Consider the following 21,541-nt stretch of genomic DNA (forward strand, 5'->3'; position numbering starts at 1 on the left):
GCAGGAGGAGAAGGGGACAACAAAGGATGAGATGGTTGGATGGCATCACCAACTCAATGTATATGAGTTTGGGTAAACTCCGGGAGTTGGTGATGGACAGGGAGGCCTGGCATGCTGCGGTTCATGGGGTCGCAGAGTCGGACACGTCTGAGTGACTGAACTGAACTGACATGCATGTTATGGGAGGAGTGTCGGGGTGCTGTGCAAAACGGATTAGCTTTGCTGATAGGGGGGACAGAGAAGGTAGGGGAAGAGCTGAATGAATATTACAGAGCAGTAAATCCCATATGAATAAAACAAATAAGGTGGAGGCGTGGTGCCTCCTTTTACAAATTTAAAGCAACATTACCTCCTTATAACTTTACTATCGTGTGAGATGAGTGCAATTGTGCGGTAGTTTGAACATTCTTTGGCATTACCTTTCTTTGGGACTGGAATGAAAACTGACCTTTTCCAGTCTTGTGGCCAGTGCTGAGTTTTCCAAATTTGCTGGCATTTTGAGTGCAGCACTTTCACAGCGTCATCTTTCAGGATTTGAAATAGCTCAACTGGAATTCAATCACCTCCACTAGCTTTGTTCGTAGTGATGCTTCCTAAGGCCCACTTGATAGACAGGGAGGCCTGGCATGCTGTGGTTCATGAGGTCACAAAGAGTCGGATATGACTGAGCAACTGAACTGAACCTCCTTATTACCAGTACCACTCATAGGGTGCAGCTTTTGTTTCCTGCTACAGGCTCTGAAACATTCACTTGTACGGGGTCCCCCATGACTTCAGTAGATGAAGATTTTAACCGTGTGAATTTGCTCACTCACTATGAAACAGCTGAAAATTCAGACTCCTTCAGAAAGCCCTTGCTAAGGTCTCTCATGACCTGGTGGGGGTGCATCCTGTATCTTAATCACTGTTTTCAAGCAGTTTCCAGACTCACCTTCTCACTGGAATGCTCCAGGGTGCTTCCAACCCTATATGTTAAAAACAAACTCCCAGAGCTCTTTTTCAGTTCCTAGGGCTTCCCTGGTGGCTTGGAGGGTAAAGCATCCACCTGGAATGCGAAGACCTGGGTTCAATTCCTGAGTCAGAAAGATTCCCTGGAGAAGGGATAGGGTACCCACTCCAGTACTCTTGCCCGGAAAATCCTATGGACAGAGGAGCCTGGGAGGCTGCAGTCCATGGGGTCGCAAAGAGTTGGACACGACTGAGCAACTTCACTTTCCTTTTTCACTTTAACCCTACTCCCCCTCCACCCTAAATACTTTAAAAAGGCAGATAAGAACCCTCTCCCTATCCTTCAGTCCTGCCAACTATGACTTCTACCCATAGACTTTGTATTTTCTGCTACTAGTTTCCTTTCTTCAACTGTTACCCGGACTGTTAATTCAGTGGCCTTCAAATCCTCCTGCCTCAAACTTGTCCCTTTTCTCACATGTTCTTCACTTTGTAGCCAAAGGCATTCCAGCTTAAATAGCTGTTTCCCTTTCCTTACAGTGTGGGAGCCAGTCTTCTTGGCGTGGCATATACCCAGCCCTTCTCACCAAGATCATGCCTTCTTTTGAGCTTTATCTCTTGGCAAGGAATACTTTTTTAGTATAAGTATGCCCCATTCAATATTTAGTCTAAGTGTATCCCAAAATATTGTTATATTAAAAATTAGTTGTTATTTATACAACATTTAAATTTAACTAGACAATCTGTGTTTTACCTGGCTTGGTAAAATAATAATAGTAATATCTCTCTTTGTGGATTTACATCTTGCTGTGATCTAAAAAAATTGGAGCTGCAGGAACTTGCTGACCACAAAATGTTTGGTATTTCTTTATGAAATATTTTATAGCTATGCATGAAAGTGGAACTATTATAATGGGATCTCAGCAGCAATGCATTTTTGCCCAAGACACTCATTTTAAAAATATCATATTTGAGATCCAGGTATAGTAATGATTGCAGATCTTTTCTGAGGGAGAGAATCCTCAGGGAGGAAGATGAACTTCAGTTACATTTAGTCTTCCTTCTGGTTATGGAAATCTTTTATTTTAAAACTTTTTTAATTTTTATTTTTTGGCTGCGCTAGGTGACTTGTGGGATCTTAGGTCTCGGATGGAAATTTTAATAACCTCATTGTTCAGGATCTTTTCTGTAGAATAAATGAAATTATCATGCTTCAGCTTTACCTTTAGTGTTTTGTCCTTTCTCCCCTTGGTTTTAGTTTTTGTTTTGTGAGTAAAGGCTAAATGTGATTTTTCAACTTATTTTCTGTTCTGAAGAGTGTTCAGCTTTGATATTGGTAAGAAGCAGATTTTTCTCTTTTTTTTAAAACAGTAAATCTTTATTTTCTGACATTAATAGAAATGTGCTGCTTGTTCTCATAATGTTTTTAATTATTCTGATAATGTAAGTGGGTTTTATATTAAAACCTTCTAATTATACTGGAATAAAAATGGCAACCCACTCCAGTACCCTTGCCTGGAAAATTCCATGGACTGAGGAGCCTGGTGGGCTACAGTTCATGGGGTCGCAAAGAGTCGGACATGACTGAGCGACTTCACCTTCAAACATATTCAAAAGCAGAGACATTACTTTGCTGACTAAGGTCCGTCTAGTCAAGGCTATGGTTTTGCCAGTAGTCATGTATGGATGTGAGAGTTGGACTGTGAAGAAGGCTCAGCGCCAAAGAATTGATGCTTTTGAACTGTGGTGTTGGAGAAGACTCTTGAGAGTCCCTTGGACTGCAACGAGATCCAAGCAGTCCATTCTGAAGGAGATCAGCCCTGGGATTTCTTTGGAAGGAATGATGCTAAAGCTGAAGCTCCAGTACTCTGGCCACCTCATGCGAAGAGTTGACTCATTGGAAAAGACTCTGATGCTGGGAGGGATAGGGGGCAGGAGGAGAAGGGGGCCACAGAGGATGAGATGGCTGGATGGCATCACTGGCTCGATGGATGTGAGTTTGAGTGAACTCCGGGAGTTGGTGATGGACAGGGAGGCCTGGCGTGCTGCGATTCATGGGGTCGCAAAGAGTCGGACACGACTGAGCGACTGAGCTGAACTGAACTGAACTGAAACCATTGTTGACATTTATCAGATTAAGATCCATAAATAAAGAACTCCAGTGGATCAAGTAAAAATCCTATTAACCACCAATTCACAGAACAATATATTAAATTTAAAAAAAGATGTGAACCTTACTAGTAATGAGGACTATGGACATTGAAACAATTTCATGGTTTTTAACCCTTAAATGTGGTGCTCAGGCTGGGAATGTGAGCAGTCCCAAATATTGCTGGTGGGATATAAATGCAGCCTTTGAAAACAGTGATTTGACTTTGTTGCTTGAAATTTTAAAATGTAGCTACTACCTGACCCATTGATTTCATTGCTAGGTTAGGAGCTTATCCTACATAAATAAAGGCATATGTGCACTTAATCTCTATATTTACACATTTTAAGAAAAAATACCCGTGTATTATAAGCATCACTTTTAAAAATTCTGATGCTGGATTTCAGAATTCATTAGGGGTAAGTGAAGGGTGAGTGGTACGTTATGAGCGCTGTATCTCTAAAAAGGATTCAGAGAAAATTAAGGAAAAGGTCTTTGGAAGAGAGTCTTTCTTCTCAGTCTTAATTTCTCTTGGTACATGGTGTTTTTCACATTGGATTTTGACTTGCAGGCTGGAAGAACCGCACCAACTCTTCCTTATGTAGTTTTAACAAAGGCTTTCTCTCTTTTTCTTCAGATCCCTTATTTTGAAGATATTTGTAAAGGCATTAAAGCTGGTGACACCTGTGAGAAGCTGGTGGGGTATTCTGCAGTATACAGAGTCTGTTTTGGAATGGCCTGTTTCTTCTTCATCTTCTGCCTCCTGACCTTGAACATCAACAACAGTAAAAGCTGTAGAGCCTACATTCACAATGGGTGAGTCTTCACAGGGATCGTTTCTCCTTTCCTTGACCTCAGAGCAGCATTCCAAGGCGTCTTCTACTCGTCACACCCTCTGACTGCTTTCCTCTACTTGAAATTGTTGGCAGTGAGTTTAGAGAAGGTAGAAGTTACACTTTTCACCGCACAGTGGACTAAGAACTGAATTCCTGTTTGCGACATCTGATAATGAGAAATGCAGTGGAGATAAGAGTTTATTTCTCATACCAAGACCTTCCCCCAGGTCATTTCCACCCTGCAACGAAAGGGTTTGGCAGAATCAGAGGCCAAACATTGAGTCTGTCTAATTATGGGAGGAGGCAGTCTCCAGTCACTTAATTTCTTCCCCTCCATTTGAAGTGAACAGAATCATGGACTGACACACTTACCTTCTAAGAGGTCTTTTGTCCTTCCTTGAATATCATTTGAATACATTTCCTTTTTTTTTTTTTTTTTCCCCCTCCAGCTTTTGGTTCTTTAAACTTCTGCTGTTGGGGGCCATGTGCTCAGGAGCCTTCTTCATTCCAGATCAGGAGACCTTTCTGAATGGTATGAATGGAGAGTTGGGGGTATCTATTTATTGTGTTTTCACCCACTTTGTAAAATTGTTCCAGAGCATAGTCCAGGGTGCCTTTGATAGTTTAGGTTACTAACATTCTTGTAGCTTAAAAAAAAAAAATCTGCCTCACCAGCCCACACTCATTCACCCTCTCTACTTCTTGTCTCCCCCCCAACACCCCCCACCCTACCTGCACCTCCCCGGATTGGTGACAGAACCTCTAGTTACTCTGCTGGCTGAAGAACTGAAGTTAAAGGTTACTGGCCTGAAGAGAAAATGAGGCACTTGGAAAACTTGTTTGAAAACTAGTTTAGCATGTCAGCAGCGTGACCTTGTTCTTTCTGCCCTACACATAAACCCAGGGCTTCTTAGCAGCTTCAAATCTGCTGCAGCGATAGTGGGCTAAAAAAGGCTATGTCTAAGATGTAGCTGTGTCTAAGATAGTGGGGTCCTCTAGGCTGTGTCTAAACCTGACTGGTGGGAAACTGTGTAACACTTAACTCTATTCAGTCAGTTATATTCAATTCAATTGCATATCCTTATCGATGGAATCTACCAGAAATATTTAATATGAAGCATTCAATCATAAGTGAAACAAGGGGCCCTTCTTCATTTGAGCTGGGGAGGGGAAAAATAAAGCCTGCGTTTCAGAGTTTCAAAGCACTGTTCAGACGCAATGGATTCACTTTCCTAATCAAGATAGTGAAAGTATTCACACTGTGAATGAGCATAGCTCCTCAAAGAGCCACATGCCAGGTCCAGCGAGTTTCTTAGGGTCACACTGCTTCTATGCATTCCTTAAGGAAGTTGTATCCAAGTTGTCTTTTAACCTAAAATGCCTGTAACTAGTTTTCTAGTCCCCACAGAGGTCCTTGTATATATTAGAATAATATACTTAGAATGGAGGGGACCTAACAGTTAGTCCGCTAGCTCAGCTCAGTTGTTTTATAGATAACCCAGAGATGTGAGGTGCTCATCCAAGGTTTGAGCTGCTCTGTGGCTGAGCCAGTGGTAGAACTCAGTTTGAACCTCATTTCTTCACTGAACCTTGATGGTTCTCTTCCCAGTAAAATTCACATCTTGGGTGTTTCTGGCAATGTGTGATTTTACTTTAAATGGGAGGTTGTTGTTGCTTTTATGAATTAACTACATCTGTTAAGGTATCTGGCATGTATTTATAGCATGGAGGTGAAGCTTGGATGCTGTGGTGCCAGACTGCCTGTGCTCACATCCTTTACTGGCTGCAGGACCTGGTCAGCTTATGTAGACTCTGTTTTTATCATCTGTAAAGCGGGTATAATAGTAGTACCCACCTTGTACAGTTGTATGGGAGTTCAGTGTGTTAGCAGTACAGGGAGCCTGAGGTAAGAATTAACCATAGGCATTACTCTTTTGAGTTAGACACTTAGGACTGTAACCTCATATCCGTTCAAATGGTCTTCTTTTGCAGCCTGGCGCTATGTGGGAGCCGTTGGAGGCTTCCTCTTCATAGTCATCCAGCTCCTCTTGCTTGTGGAGTTTGCGCATAAATGGAACAAGAACTGGTATGTCCCTTTGTGGAAAGCTTCCAGGTGAACTCACTCTCTGGCCCAGAGGAAGTGCCCAGTGTCGACAGAGGCCCTACCCTGAGTCGTATTGCCAGGGGTTAGCAGCCTGCTTGCACCAAAACTGGTTTTTGCTGGTTCTCTCCCTTCCCTCTGCTCTTTGAACTTCTTTCTTTACTCCTCTCCCACACTGATTTTCTCTCATTCCTACCTTTCTTTTTCCTGCATCAGTTCTTTTTACTTTTTTCTCCCTTTTCCCCTACACCCTCTCATTTGGACTCTGAGACTTAGCCACGGGCAACCCCCCTGCTGAAGCCTCGCAGCCCAGCTGTGTGCTGTGTCAGTGGCTAAAAACATTGAGTAAGCTTTATCTTAGGCCCCCATCCTTGGCAGATTAAAAAAGAAAAAAGTAGTTTGGAGCTGAAAGTTCACTTTCAGCAAAGACTATTCAATGGACTAGTTCTTTAAAAATAATTTTGTTCTTTCTCAACTGCCTAAGAGAAGAAGGGCCCCTTCATTAGAACCTTTTGTTGTGCTCACTTAGAAAGCCATCCTGACTTTTAAAAATATAGACACTAAGTGCCTTAAAAATAGGATTCATGTCCCAAGATGTGTGGCAAATGCCAGACTATTAGTGGCTCATTTTTTTCTTGCTGAGCTACGTTGAGGAAATGACTAGACAAGGGTCCAGCTTCTTCAGTGCTAAGGCCAAGGTGACTTTGTTACTCTGGGCAAAGCTCTGTCTGACTTAACTGCTCTGTCTGACTTTATAAAATATGAATGAAAATAACTGCCTGCTGTATCTAGTAAGCCTCTTGTTATTTTGTAGATTTTCTAGGCATCATGTTATTTTATACTGTTTTGGGGTAGGGGAAATCTGAAAGTTCTATATGAATGTGAATTTATTTTTTTAATTTTGGATAACATAAAATATACTGTCCACATTCTCTCAAAACACTTTTCATTCTGGTTATATTCTGCAGCTTGGTAGTTGTTGTTTTGTTTGGGTTTTGTTTTGTTTTTTAAAGATCAAATCATGAGATGCATGAATAAAAAGATACTGCTGGTCATTCTATTATTTGGTAAATACTAGAGTATGCTCCCAAATGCCAGCGTTAAAAATGTTTATAGCACATCAGATCATCTTCCAAGTAGCACTACAGTCGTATTTTGGTATTTTTCAAGTCTTAATCACTATGCAAATGCAGATTTCTAGGTCTGAATTGTGCTCATATGTGAATTTTTTTTAAGTGTATTTGTTTTTGGTTGTGCTGGGTCTTCACTGCCGCTCAGGCTCTTCTCTAGCTGCGGCGAGCAGGGGCCACTCTTCATTGTGGTGCCCGGGCTTCTCTTGGGGAGCACGGGCTCAGCAGTGTGGTGCACGGGCTTTGGTGGTTCTGCGGCATGTGGAATCTTCCCAACCAGGGATTCAACCTGTGTCCCCTGCACTGGCAGATTCTTATCTACTGTACCACCAGGGAAGTCCAAAATATAAGTTTATTATTGCATGCTGTCCTACATTTTGAGTCATCCTGAAAACCTAGTATGTTTGGGGTTTCTACTAGATCTTGTTTTGAGGCTGCAAAGTTTTCCTGAAGATAAGTCTAATGGATGACTATAGTTTTATGTGACCCCGTTTTCTCAGTTGTACAGAAGAAATGTGCACAGTAAGTTAGAAATGCATTTTAATTGATAAAATATCACATTTTCCATTGATTCTTAATGTACTTTCACTCTGAATTTTTTATTAGACAAAATATAATATGTCATCCCCAATTTTTTCTAAGATTTTCACAAATTTCAAGTTAGGAACTTGGCAGTAAAATATTAATATCTTTGATGCTGAGGGCCTGATTTGCCCATTAAATAGTATGTTCTCTTGAGAATGCTTGTGCTGCTTTATTCTGACTTTTAATGTTTTGATTGATTCTGAAGCCATTTTCTAGGACTGATTATCGATGCCAAGTTTTAACAGGCATTTTGGAAGTGTTTGATCACTTTAAAAACTTTTCAGAAGCCACCTAATAGGAATGGCTTAAGAGCTTTGCAGCGATTGATGTTGCTGTTGTACTGGCTATGGGGCCAGTATCCCAACAAAATCCCTTTTGTCCACATACTCGTGGCTTGTTGATCTGCCTAAAATTAAGATTAAGCTAGGAAGTGTACAAGTATTGTTATTTTTATGGAAGTTCGTTTAATTTAGGGTTGTTTTTTTTTAAGTGGAGATTCTTGCTTTCAAGGTTAGTCTAGAAAATATAATACTTGTATCTCTCTTCAAGGATGAAACAACCAAAGTTTTTCTTCTCTTTTCTTTTTTCTCCTTTTGTAAAGATCTTGAGAAAGAGATAATCTCAAAGGCAGCAGGACAGAAAGGCCATGGGCCTGGATACCAGGCAGCAGGTTTTAATGTCCCTGACTATCTGGCTGTTTCACTTGAGGCAAGTGTGCGTCTTCAGTTGCTCAGTCGTGTCTGACTATGATCACAGGGACTATAGCCCGCTAGACTCCCCTGTCCATGGGATTCTCCTGGCAAGAATACTGGCGTAGGTTGCCATTCCCTTTTCCAGGGGATCTTCCTGACCCAGGGATTGAACCCGGGTTTCCCGCATTGCAGGCGGATTCCTTACTATCTTTGAATCTTAAGGCATATGACTTGACTACTGTGACCTCAGTTTTTATACCTGTGAAGTGATGTGTCTTGTTCTTTTGTTAAAAGATAAGCTAGGGCATTTAAAAATGTTTGTTAAAATTGGTTCAAATTTAGCACTCTCCAACACCTCCTGTGAAGAGTCAACTCACTGGCAAAGACTCTGATGCTGGGAGGGATTGGGGGCAGGAGGAGAAGGGGACAACAGAGGATGAGATGGCTGGATGGCATCACTGACTCGATGGACGTGAGTCTGAGTGAACTCTGGGAGTTGGTGATGGACAGGGAGGCCTGGCGTGCTGTGATTCATGGGGTCGCAAAGAGTCAGACGCAACTGAACTGAACTGAATCTAGCAAGTAGAAAGGAGCTCTGAGGAGCTGTACAAAATAAAAGGACTTTTATAGGCAAAAGGGAAGCAGAGACAAGGAGGTTACATTAGGCAGAAAAGCAATTTAGTTATTGTGAGGTAACTTCCCTATAGGGGATGGCAGGTCCTACCAGTCAGACTACCTAACTAGTTAACTAGACTATCTAATTAGTGCTGAATAGGAGATTTCTGATTGACTGGTTTAGTTTCTGATGGACTGTTTCTGGGAGAGCTGACACTCTGTTGTGTCGGTTTGGTGACATGGGGCTTAGCCTTAGTGACTTCATTTTAAGTCTTTCATCTTGTTTTTAACACTTCCTAGGTCAATTTTTGTGGTTTAAAGTGTCAGTTCTATATCAAAACTGAAATCACAAAAAATAGTATAGTCAGGTGTTTCTAATGAAGACTCATTTCCTAGACTTTCTAGATTTAAAAATTCACGTTGTTGTTGGCTTTTGTTCTCCACTAGCCCTCATCCCTGAGCCCAGCCACCTCTTCTAACCTGATAACCTGCTTGCTTCTGTATCTATACACTTCATCCTGCTGCTTGGTCCTTTTCTAATCTTCATCCAAGTGCTCGCATTGAGCATTGATTCAGAATTTTTGGAGTGCCAACTCTGTGCCAGGCACCAAGAGTATAGTCATGGCATTATTTGGCGTGTCTACAGAGGTTGTCTCGGGAGGACCAGCAGAGTCCAGAGCAACAGGTAGCGGCCACTCTGTCCTCATTGCTGCATCGAGTTGTTCTCTGACAGTTGGCAGTCCTTGCACCGACATTCTTTAAGCACCTGTTGCTTGCCAGGCATTTGACAGTAGGCAGTGAATGCAACAGTGCCCTGCTCTGTGGAGTGTGTATTCTCCTGGAGAGGAGACGGGGTAGCTAATAAGTCTAATCAAGCAAATAAGTGATAGGTTCAATGGTGGAGAGTGTGCTGTGGGTGTGAGAGTTGGGGCAAGCAGGGCAGGGAAAGGGTTTCATTATAAGGCATGAGGGAGATGAAGGAACTTGAGAAGAGCTTAAGCTTCTCAAGAAGCACACAAGAGCTGTGCTGGCTTGTCTAAGGAGCGAGGAGATATCCACTGTGGCTGGACCCCAGAGGTGCGAGGGGAGGGAGCAAGGGATAAAGTCATTCATCAGAGATGGCCCTGGACCAGATCATGAAAGGTTTCTGGGGCCATCATGGCAGATGGCAGGGCACTAGAGGGACAGAATCTAATGCACATTTTAAGTTAAGAAAAGACGAGAGGAGGTTGTAGGTGCAAGTAAGGAGACTAGTGGGAGGTGACCCAGGGGAGGGGTGCCGTAGCTTGATGCTAGATGGTAGCAGCAGTCAGATGCTGATAGAGTCTGAAGTGGGAACCAAGGGAGTTTGCTGCTGGAATTGGCATGATGTTGGGGAGAGGGGAGGGGCAGGGAGTGAAAGACAGTGGTTGAGCAACTGCAGTTCTTTATCTACCCCACCCCTAATGGAATTGCCACATTCTGAGGTTGGGAAGACCATAGGAGAGCAGGTTTGGGGATGGAAGTTTGAATACTGGCAAGTTAACCTGGACCTCCTAAGGTCCACAAGCCAGTTAGACCTCCAAGTGGAGACACTAACAGGGATAATATGAGCCTGGAGTAGAGGGGAGAGGTTAGGGTTGAAGATTTAACCTTGGGAATCCAAGCAAAATCAACTGTTAAGAAAGTCCTTCTTACACTAGTAAAATAGCCCAAAAGACTGGGGAGGACATAGCTGGACCCCCCCACTTACACACTGGTCAGCAGTGTTCACCTTTTTCTTCATAAGCCATTTTCTCTCCCTGTCAACAGGTAGCATTTGACTCTTTGCTTTCTCTGAGTCTCACTTTATCTTCATGTGATTTGTGTGCCTTCTCTATGTAGACTCCACAGTCATTGGACCGCCTGGCTCAGTGTCAGGAGTGTGACGGTCATTATCATTTTGGCCTTTCCTCTTTGTTTTCTTTCTGGCCGCAGTAACTTCTCCATCATTCAAACATTTCAGCTGGGCTGCTTGAACACCTTCCAACTCTGAGAAGACATTAAGCAAGTTGCCTGCTCTCGAAGTTTTGTGAGATGTGGTTACAAAGGGCAGTTGACCCCTAAGGCAGATGAGGTGATTCAGACCAACCCCTGTTGTAGTTCTGGCCTCTTCTTTTAGCATCAGTAAGCACTGTTCTTTGTTCTGAACAATCTCTATAGGTTGTTAAGCCACCACATACTTCTCCCATCCCTTTAATAATGTTTATATAAAATAATACAATCTTTACACTAGTCTCCTCTTCTAGAGTCTTCATTATAAATCCCATTAAAATTTTTACTCTTTTTCTGGCTGATTTTATTCTTCACTTTATTTTTTTTTTTTAGAGGGGGTGGCTGTGCTCCAAGGCATGTGGGATCTTAGTTCCTCAACCAGGAATCAAACCTAGGCCCCTGGCAGTGAGAGCACTGAGACCTAACCACTAGACCACCAGGGAATTCCTGCCTTCACTTTTTTTTTAATGTCAGACTCTTCCTTAATCATACCTGGCATTGTTTGGGAGAAGCAGTCCTGGTATAGAGTCGTCTTTTCAGTGCAAAGACAGAAGAGATGAGGTCAGCCAGTCTTTCCCTGGGTGGAGTTCTATTACTTCTCTCTCCCTAAACAGAAGATGGGCATCAGCAGGAGCTGCTGGCAGCACTTGGAGAAAGAGACTGGCACCTCCGGGCTCTGTGTTTCTGGGAAAATTCAGTGAGAACTCCAGCACACAGCCCACTTTATAATGCTGCCAGAACTTGTCCTGGGGTAGTTGACATCCAGAATGGGGAAGCTAAAGTCTGTGGATATTCACTTTAGTTACTGAATAAACTTGAATCAAAGACTGAAGTTTTTCAGTGTTAAGAAAAAATTCTAAGCTTGAGCAAATAATTTTTTGCATATTCAGCTGTATCTTCTAGTTTTTAGTTGGTAAAATGATTGTTTGCTGTTGTTCATACACTAAGTCATGTCTGACTCTTTGTGACCCCATAGACTGCAGCATCCTAGGCTCCTCTGTCCTTCACTATCTCCTGGAGTTTGCTCACATGCATTGAGCTGATAATTCTGTCTAACCATCTCATCCTCTGCTGCTCCTTTCTCCTGCCCTCAGTCTTTCTCAGCATCTTGGTCTTTTCCAATGAGTGAAGTGAAGTGAAGTGAAGTCACTCAGTCGTGTCCGACTCTTTGCGACCCCGTGGACTGTAGCCCACCAGGCTCCTCTGTCCATGGGATTCTCCAGGCAAGAATACTGCAGTGGGTTGCCATTTCCTTCTCCAGGGGATCTTCTCGACCCAGGGAACGAACCCAGGTCTCCTGCATTGCAGACATACGCTTTAACCTCTGAGCCAGTAGGCCTTTCAAATCATGTGGCCAAAGAGTTGGAGCTTCAGCTTTAGTCCTTCCAGTGACTGTTCAGGGTTGATTGCCTTCAGAATTCACTGGTTTGATTTCCTTGTGGTCCAAAGGACTCTCAAGAGTCTTCCCTAGCACCATAATTCAAAAGCATCAATTCTTCAGCACTCAACCTTCTTTATGGTCTAACTCTTACATCCCTACATGACTACTGGAAAAACCATAGCTTTGACTATATGGACCTTTGTTGGCAAAGAGATGTCTCTGCTTTTGCATATGCTATCTGGGTTTGCCATAGCTTTCCTTCCAAGGGCCAAGCATTTTTTAATTTCATGGCTGCAGTCACCATCCACAGTGATTTTGGAGCCCAAGAAAATAAAATCTCTTGCTGCTTCCACTTTTTCCCCTTTTATTTGCTGTGAAGTGATGGCACAGGATACCATGGTCTTAGTTTCTTGAATGTTGAGTTTCAAGCCAGCTTTTTCACTCTCTTCTGATCAAGAGTCTCTTTAGTTCCATGTTTTCTGCCATTAGAGCAATATCATCTGCCTATTTGAGATTGTTGATAGTTCTCCTGGCAGTCTTGATTCCAGCTTGTGATTCGTCCATCCTGGCGTTTCGTATGATGTGCTCTGCATAGAAGTTAAATAAGTAGGGTAACAATATACAGCTTTGACATACTCCTTTCCCAGTTTGGAACTAGTCTGTTGTTCCATGTCCAGTTCTGACTGTTGCTTCTTGACCTGCATACAGGTTTCTCAGGAGGCAGGTCAGGTGGTCTGGTATTCCCATCCCTTTAAGAATTTCCCAGTTTGTTGTGATCCACAAAAACTGGTAAAATGATAGGTCATCTGAATAACTCATTACGATGGTCTGGGACCTGACAGCATTAGCTAATAATGCTTGAAGAGTGGTAGATATTGTTGGAGAATCAACTGACCTGTCTTCCCCCCACCCCTTCCTCTGCTCTACTTCTGGAGAAACAGGACTGCAGGCACAGCTACCAACAAGCTGTGGTACGCCTCTCTGTCCCTGGTGACCCTCATCGCGTACTCCATCACCACGGGAGGCTTGATTTGGATGGCAGTGTTTTATACCCAGAAAGATGGCTGCATGGAAAATAAAATTCTGCTGGGAGTAAATGGAGGCCTGTGTCTGCTAATGTCTGTGGTATCCATCTCACCCTCTGTCCGAGATCGTAAGTATGAGATCCGTACTTCCTGTTCATATTATAAATGTCTTTGACTATAATTTTGGAAATTATGGTCAGTTCTTTATTTACCACAGGTGGGTCAGCAGTAGGAAAGGTGGGATTCCAGTGTCCTCTTCCTACCCTGCACTGGGCTGAAGGTGATAGTCAGTCATGCCTTTGTCAAAGATTTGAGTATAATGAAGTCAATAAATAAGAAGATAGATGTTACTATTGTTAAATAATGTACTACAAGAAGTGTTTCAATGGAAAATGCCTTTGGTGGATATTTAGCTCTTTCCTATAATCTCTCTGTAAAATTTGAATGAATGAGAAGGCTCCGAAGGAGCTGTTTTGGGCTTATCTTTGACTTAAGACCTCTGTGGACCACAAATCAAGGACAGCGTGGTCCCAGAATCAGGAAACAGGAAATCCAAACCTGGCTCAGCCATCCGCTGGCCCCAGGAGCTGGCCTTTCTCAGATCCAAGTCCTTCCTCAACAAAGCCAATAGAAACCTGTGAGCCTGATCTTGCTCATGGTTGTTTCAAAGCCAAAAGAAAGAAATGACTGAAGTTCATTGTTGAAATTGAGATTTTTATTATTCACCCAGTTCCTTTATCCATTAAGAATTTCCTAAGACATTATTAGTATTCAGATCAAAATATTCTTTGGGTTAAATTCTACCTTTTGAAATAGTTACAAGTTGGTTTAGTGCCATTAATTGTTAAGGTGGGTCTCATTCCCATGCCAAAGAGCACCACTGGAAAGGGCCTATTTTTTACCTTTATTGGTCCTTATAATTTGATAGGTAAAGTTCTGGAGATAAATTTCATCAGAGGGAAGACTGAGTAAAACTAAATATTTTATGGTTGAAAATTTCACCAAAAAAAAGGATGAGTCCTTTTTAATTGCATCTTGGTTACTCTTAGCCATCTGAACCGTTTAATTTAAATATTATAACATAGAAAGCCTTTTCCCAATAAATGCTGAGTCCCATAGCCACATTCTTTGGCTTGGACCAGTTCTGGTATTCCCAAAGGTTTTCTGTCCATTGACAGATGAGAACTCTTCCCCAGTGGCATGGATTCTGAGTATCTGAAGGCTTTGTGAGTATGGAATCCAGGTCCTCCCTGTAAAATCCATCATTTACCCCACTAAGCTATGTGATCTCACAAATTAACAGTGGTGAATTTTTTCTGGAGACCTTGTGATTTAAGAACTAATGTTACAAACCCCAGGGAGACCAGGCAGTATGTTTCAGTACAGCTGTAGTTATTATCAAAATAAAGTGTTGGGCGAGAACTCGGCAGAACTTGGCATCTCTGAAGTGGCATTTAGGTTCAGTGTGTCACTCCCTCCCCTCAAAGATTTTAGTGTTATATGAGAAATACACTGTGTACCTCTTCTTACCTTCATGTGTGGGGCTCCAGGTTTGAGGGATATTATTTGGGGCAGACCTTTTTTTTTGGTGGGGGGGCGGTGCATATGCTTTCTCACCATTGATTTATAACATGGTCCCTTGTTGTTCTCCAGGACAGCCACACTCTGGGATACTGCAGTCGGGTCTCATCAGCTGCTATGTCACGTATCTCACGTTCTCAGCCCTGTCCAGCAAACCTGCAGAAGTAGGTAAGCTGGACTTGGAGGCAGACTGTGCTTGCAGGGTGAATATTGTCATTTGTGGGGTGAGGACTGTGTCTCCTCAAACTATCGTTTAAGTATCAGAGATACTTTGGCAGTGCATCAAAGTAGAGAGGTGATCTAGACTTCTTCACTAAATAGTGTCGATGCTCAACATCACTCATTATCAGAGAAATGTAAATCGAAACCACAATGAGGTACCATTTCACGCCAGTCAGAATGGCTGCTATCCAACCGTCTACAAGCAATAAATGCTGGAAAGAGTGTGGAGAAAAGGGAACCCTCTTACACTGTTGGTGGGAATGCAAACTAGCACAGCCACTATGGAGAACAGTGTGGAGATTCCTTAAAAAAAATGGAAATAGAATTGCCTTATGACCCAGCAATCCCACTGCTGGGCATACACACCAAGGAAACCAGAACTGAAAGAGACACGTGTACCCCAATGTTCATCGCAGCACTGTTTATAATAGCCAGGACATGGAAGCAACCTAGATGTCCATCAGCAGATGAATGGATAAGAAAGCTGTGGTACATATACACAATGGAGTATTACTCAGCCATTAACAAAGAATACATTTGAATCAGTTCTAATGAGGTGGATGAAACTGGAGCCTATTATACAGAGTAAAGTAAGCCAGAAAGAAAAACACCCATATAGTATACTAACGCATACATATGGAATTTAGAAAGATGGTAACGATAACCCTGTATGCGAGACAGCAAAAGAGACACAGGTGTATAGAACAGTCTTTTGGATTCTGTGAGAGAGGGAGAGGGTGGGATGATTTGGGGGAATGGCATGGAAACATGTATAATATCATCTATGAAATGAATCGCCAGTCCAGGTTCGATGCATGATATAGGATGGTTGGGGCTGGTGCACTGGGATGACGCAGAGGGATGGTACGGGGAGGGAGGTGGGAGGATGGGTTCAGGATGGGGAACACGTGTACACCCGTGGCGGATTCATGTTGATGTATGGCAAAACCAATACAATATTGTAAAGTAATTGGCCTCTAGTTAAAATAAATAAATTTAAATTTAAAAAGAAAAAAAATAAAAGGACTAGAAAATGCAAAAAAAAAAAGTGTCCTCAACATGGGACATGAACCTGGACCTTCCTTCTCCTGAGGCTTGCTGCTCTGCAGGAAAGACATGAACTCACGAGGGTTAATGAGTTTGCTTGTAAGCCTAATCTGCATTTTCCTGCTCAGAAATAATCAAATAATCACATTATCAGAAATATTCAAGATATTTCTTTTTGTTCTCTTTATTACTGCTATTGTTTTTAGATGGTTATTAACTTTCAGTGATCATTTCTCTGACTCTGAGTGGAAAGAGCATGGGGGAGTGGTTCTGCCACTTCAGTAACTTATATAGAGTGACTTACTGTTCTCTTCCTAGATGTCTTGCCTTTAAAATAAGAATTTTAATTATTATTTTAAGAAGATAATTAAGATTCCTCTTTTACAGAGTGGTTTTTAAGACTTCAGTTGAGTACGTGTGTATATATGTATATGTACAGTTTCTGGCATGTCAGAGGTGCTTTGTAAAGGTTGCCTATTATTTTTATAGAGTAGTTGCAACGGATATTTGAGAACTATCAAAAGACCATTATACGTTGTTACTGTATGAGCCCTTGAGCTTTCCCAATAAAGGACCATATTTTCTTATTTTGATCTCCAAACTCCTTATATTTCATCATTTTTTTTCACTATTGTGGTATATAGATGTATGTATACTCATATATATGTAAGTATATATAAATGTGTGTTTGGGTATATTTTATCTTATATAAATCAGGTTAAATAAATGTACTCTTTTCTCTAGAGTAGAAAATTGATGTTTTCCTTTTTTAAATTTAGAAAGCAAATGCAAAGGTGTTTCTGAAAGTTTTAGCATATACATGTCTAGCATATACATGCCGTATGTATGGGTCTTGCCTTTATAGCTATTTATAGTACAATGTGAATATAATTGTAGGTCTTTTGTTAAGTATAGTCTATCCTGGATATAATATTTTTTAGAAAAAAGCTCTATAAATTTGACTTCAAGTTTATTTAAATCTAGTCTATTTAAAACTTTTATGAGTATTTGACTGTTTACATATTAATCTCTGGCTTTAACTTAATGGGGTTTTTTGGTTACAGCATTTTTCTTTTCAATGGCAGGTATCACTTAAATACAGAAAAAAAAAACTTTTAATTTTGGGTGGTAGTACTTAAATAGCAAAGTTCATATTTTGGTCAGGTTTGTAAAGAAAATTTTCAGTGGCCTAAGAATAAAGATTCCTTAAGCCACAGCACGCAGTTAAGTTTACAGTTTCAAGTGGGAGTACAAGTAATAATTTTAGTGCAACTTCAAGCCCATAGAATGTGCATGTTTGTAAAATGGTTTCTAGCCTGTTATTTTATATTTATGTTCCTTATTTGGGGGCAGAGCAAATAGAGCCAACTTGGGTGTTCAGAATTGAAGACTCTGTTAGATAAAAAGTAAACAACTAATGATGGTAATGTGATAGAAATCTTTGTTATATAGCCTCTACAATTTTATTAGACCCTAGCCATTTGAGAAGTTTCCCAGGTTACAGCCTAAAAGATGTCATGACCGTACTATTACTGACAATAGAATGACTTCTTATCTGGGTGGAGGCTGTTGGCCGGACAGCAGTTCCTATGAGTTCCTGCTTGATTGTTGGTTCGTCTCCAAGGATGATAGACATGGAGGATGCTCTCAGTCACCTGCATGCTACCTGCTGCCCAGTCGGCCAATTTATTGTTATCATTTAGTCCCTAAGTTGTATCCGACTCTTTTGTGACCCCACGGACTGTAGCCCACCAGGCTCCTCTGCCCATGGAATTCTCCAGGCAAGAATACTGGAGTGGGCTGCCATTTCCTTCTCCAGGGGATCTTCCCAACCCAGGGATCGAACCCACGTCTCCTGCATTGGCAGGCAGATTCTTTACCACTGAGCCATGAGGAAAGACCCATGAGCCAATACTTTGTACTATTGCTCCAGTAGTACTGAAAAAGAACATGACTCTTAGAAATCCCTGGTACTGAAGACTCCTTTAGCACTAAGCTGACACCCAAGGGTCTTATTCTTAGAGGCTGCCCTGGTGGGAGAGGGTGCTTTACAGAGCAGCGATCTAATCCGAGTTAAGTTGGATGGTAGAGGAAACCTTTGCAGTGCTGAGTGTTCACTGTTCTATACTGCATGAATTTTCCCAAAGTGAATGCCTCCCTGAGTTACAGAGGGCTTTTCTAATATGGCAATGATTCCTTTTTTCTTTTCTTCACAAGTTCTAGATGAACACGGGAAGAACGTCACCATCTGTGTGCCTAACTTTGGTCAGGACCTATACAGGGACAAGACCTTGGTTGCTGGACTGGGTACTGCTATCTTGTGTGTGTGCATCTTGTATTCATGGTAAGTGTTAGAAGTTACCTGAGGCCATCTTTGCAGACTTTAAAAGTACGAGAGGAAAATTTCCATAAGTTTTAGCAGTATGAGGCAGTCAAACAAATACCGTCTGAGGAAGAGGGAAAATGAAGCCTGAAGTAAGAAGGTGGTATACCACATGAAATCTAGCTGTTTGGACTTCATTTTACATAACTTGTATTTCTTTGGGGTAAATAAAATAAATATATACAGTATGTTGTGGTCCTTTAAAAGATGGCTGAGTATTACTTGCTAAAGCCCTTTTGGAGAGTAAGGGAGCACAAAGTGAGAAAGAGACGGTATGTGCCAGAATGTTTTGGCAACTTTCTACTCCAACAGAAAAAACGTTTGTTCTCTTGTTGATGGAAAGAGTACAAAGTACTCCATGCACAGACATTTTGTGCTTGGTCCAGGAAAGACAGGAAACATTTCTTTTATGCTAAAACTCACATTGCTTTTAAGGAGTGAAGTCATTCCTCCAAAAGTAGGTGTGATATGTAAGCAGGCTGTGTTTTAGGTGCTTGGGGTGGGGTTTATTATTTTTAAATCTATATTAAAAAACATACCAGAGGGAGAAGAGTAAAGGGTAGGAATCGTAAGTTTCTTGTTCCATTTACATGTTTCCACGCTTCCCTTTGACAGTCATCCTTTCATGTTTAGGTTTTATTCCTGTGTTTTACACTTCGGTATATTTCAGTGTCTAAAAATTTCAACCAGTCACAGGCACGTTATAGTGATCCTTTGGCCAAAACTGAACCATCCTTGGTAGCTTGTATAAGTAGAATGTCTCTCTGTACATGCTGGCATTTTCTCTTACAGCCTCTAACACCCCTTCATGCTGTAGAGAGGGTCCAGCAGACATGGGCCTTGACAACAGATATAGGCAGGAGAACTGAGTTTTATGAAGCATGTGCTCACAGTCATGCATCAAGCTTGCAAAGGCATGCAGTGTCAACTCTCAGCCTGTCTGTGACATAGTGGCAGCCTCTCCACACTGCAGCAAAAGCGACCGTCGCGAATACTTTGTGGCCTTCCGTTATTATTAATTCCATACGTGTTCACTGACTCGGGCTCACATCAATGCATGTTTTCAGGAAAACCATTAAGGCACCCACATTTTAATCCTGATTCTCAGTCCTTCCGTTCCTAAGTTTTTCCTTCCTGAGTCTATTATTTTGGGGCTTTAGGGGAGAAATGTCAGCAACATGGCTAATTTTATGATCTGTCATTCACTTTTTTTCTGTATTGGCATGTAAAAAATATTGGTGATTCCAGCAAGGAGAAAGTAGGTTACTGAACTATAAATGTAGAATATTTTATTTTTAGAATAAAATGTAGTTGTATTTACATATGAAGAAAAAGTCCTGGAAAGAGATAAGCCAAGCTTGTAATGGTGGTTGTATTATGTATATAATTTTTTTTTTCCTTTAAAAAAAGTGTTCTTTTTTTTTTAACATGAACTATTGCTTCTTTTGTTTGTATTATCAGAAAAAAGAACTGTAAAGATATTTGATAGACTAAAATCAGATGTTTTTGTGAGTTGCTGAATGCCTAATCCCACATGATTAAAAATATTTGCTCCCTTAGATAAAACAGGGCTTAGATTTGCTATCAGTGGGAAAGATGCAAAAATACTATTTAATATGGTGATAGAACTGCCACCAGTGGTTTTGGTTTGTGGTATGTAATTTCCACCCTATACATCGCTTTTGAAATTTAGCAGCACCTTAGCAGAAGTTGGCAAGGTCTAGTCTGAGATTCCCAAAAGAACTGAAGCTGACAGCTGCTATGTAAAATCCGTCTAAATGCCAATAGCGCACATTATTGAATGCTGGTAATCAATCTGCAGAACCATAGTGCTCGAAGGATGAGGAGACAGAAAACAGCAGCCACACCAAGTGGAGCTGGGGAGTAACAGGCAGCTCTGTGGGTTGATGCAGCACACGGCATGAATATACCTCCTGGTGATGGCAGTTGATTCCTGGGGGTTCAGCACGGTGCTGCACAGCGAGGGGGGCCCTGGGTGACTGGTGCTTGCTCTAATTACCCACCACAGCTCCAGAAAGAGTGGGCTTTGAGAACGTTATAGCAAGCAGCCTGGAGTTCGAGGGGGCTTTGAGTTCAGCCCCAGGAGGGCCTTGAAAAGGGGAAATGTGGGAGGTGGTACAATTTGGAGAGTTTCAAATCTTGACTTCCTAGACTCAAAAAGGATTAAGAAGTTGGAAGATGTTACAAAAGGAGGCTGCATTGCCTGGGCGAAAACTGTCATTTGAAGAGGATTGCAAGAATGTCCAGATTTCTCGATAGAATCTGTAGGAAGACTAGCTGGTTGTGTGCACTGCAGAGAGAAGAATTCACCCACTTTCTTTCTTTTTTTAAAAAAATTTTATTCTTATTTATTTTTGGTCCTGTTGCTATGAGTGTGCTTTCTCTAGTTGTGGCGAGCGGGAGCTACGCTTTGTTGTGGAGCTGGGACTTCTCATTGCAGTGGCTTCTCCTGTGGCAGAGCACAGGCGCTAGGGTGCACAGGCTTCAATAGTTGTGGCACAGAGGCTCGGTAGTTGTGGCTCGCGGGCTTAGTTGTCCCAATGCATGTAGAATCTTCCCCAACCAGGGAGTGAATCTGTGCCCCCTGCATTGGCAGGCAGATTCCCAACCCTGGACCAGGGAAGTCTGAAATCGCCCATTTCAACAGAAGTCCAAGACTGCTTGGGACTTCTGTAAGATCTTAGAGGCTCACTGTGCTGTGTTCTTTCCTAACTGGAGTATCTCCTCCCCACCCCCAACCACAGACACCCAAACACACACTCTCTCTCTCTCTGATGCTTCTTCAGGAGGCTCTCATAATGAACTCCAGTTT

The 21,541-nt window shown here is 41.8% G+C and overlaps 1 protein-coding gene across 1 annotated transcript in view; it reads left to right on the top strand.

Moving 5' to 3' along the window:
• SERINC5 (serine incorporator 5) overlaps positions 1 to 21,541 on the top strand; it is a 107,703-nt gene that overhangs the window by 72,107 nt on the left and 14,055 nt on the right. Inside the window, exons 3-8 of the mRNA XM_068963992.1 lie at positions 3,735 to 3,913; positions 4,383 to 4,465; positions 5,926 to 6,019; positions 13,392 to 13,603; positions 15,129 to 15,224; positions 18,543 to 18,669. Coding sequence (XP_068820093.1) covers positions 3,735 to 3,913; positions 4,383 to 4,465; positions 5,926 to 6,019; positions 13,392 to 13,603; positions 15,129 to 15,224; positions 18,543 to 18,669 — 791 coding nt within the window. The remainder of the gene's footprint in view (positions 1 to 3,734; positions 3,914 to 4,382; positions 4,466 to 5,925; positions 6,020 to 13,391; positions 13,604 to 15,128; positions 15,225 to 18,542; positions 18,670 to 21,541) is intronic.

Source organism: Capricornis sumatraensis, chromosome 2 (genome assembly GCF_032405125.1).
Source record: "Capricornis sumatraensis isolate serow.1 chromosome 2, serow.2, whole genome shotgun sequence".
Taxonomy (NCBI): domain Eukaryota; kingdom Metazoa; phylum Chordata; class Mammalia; order Artiodactyla; family Bovidae; genus Capricornis; species Capricornis sumatraensis.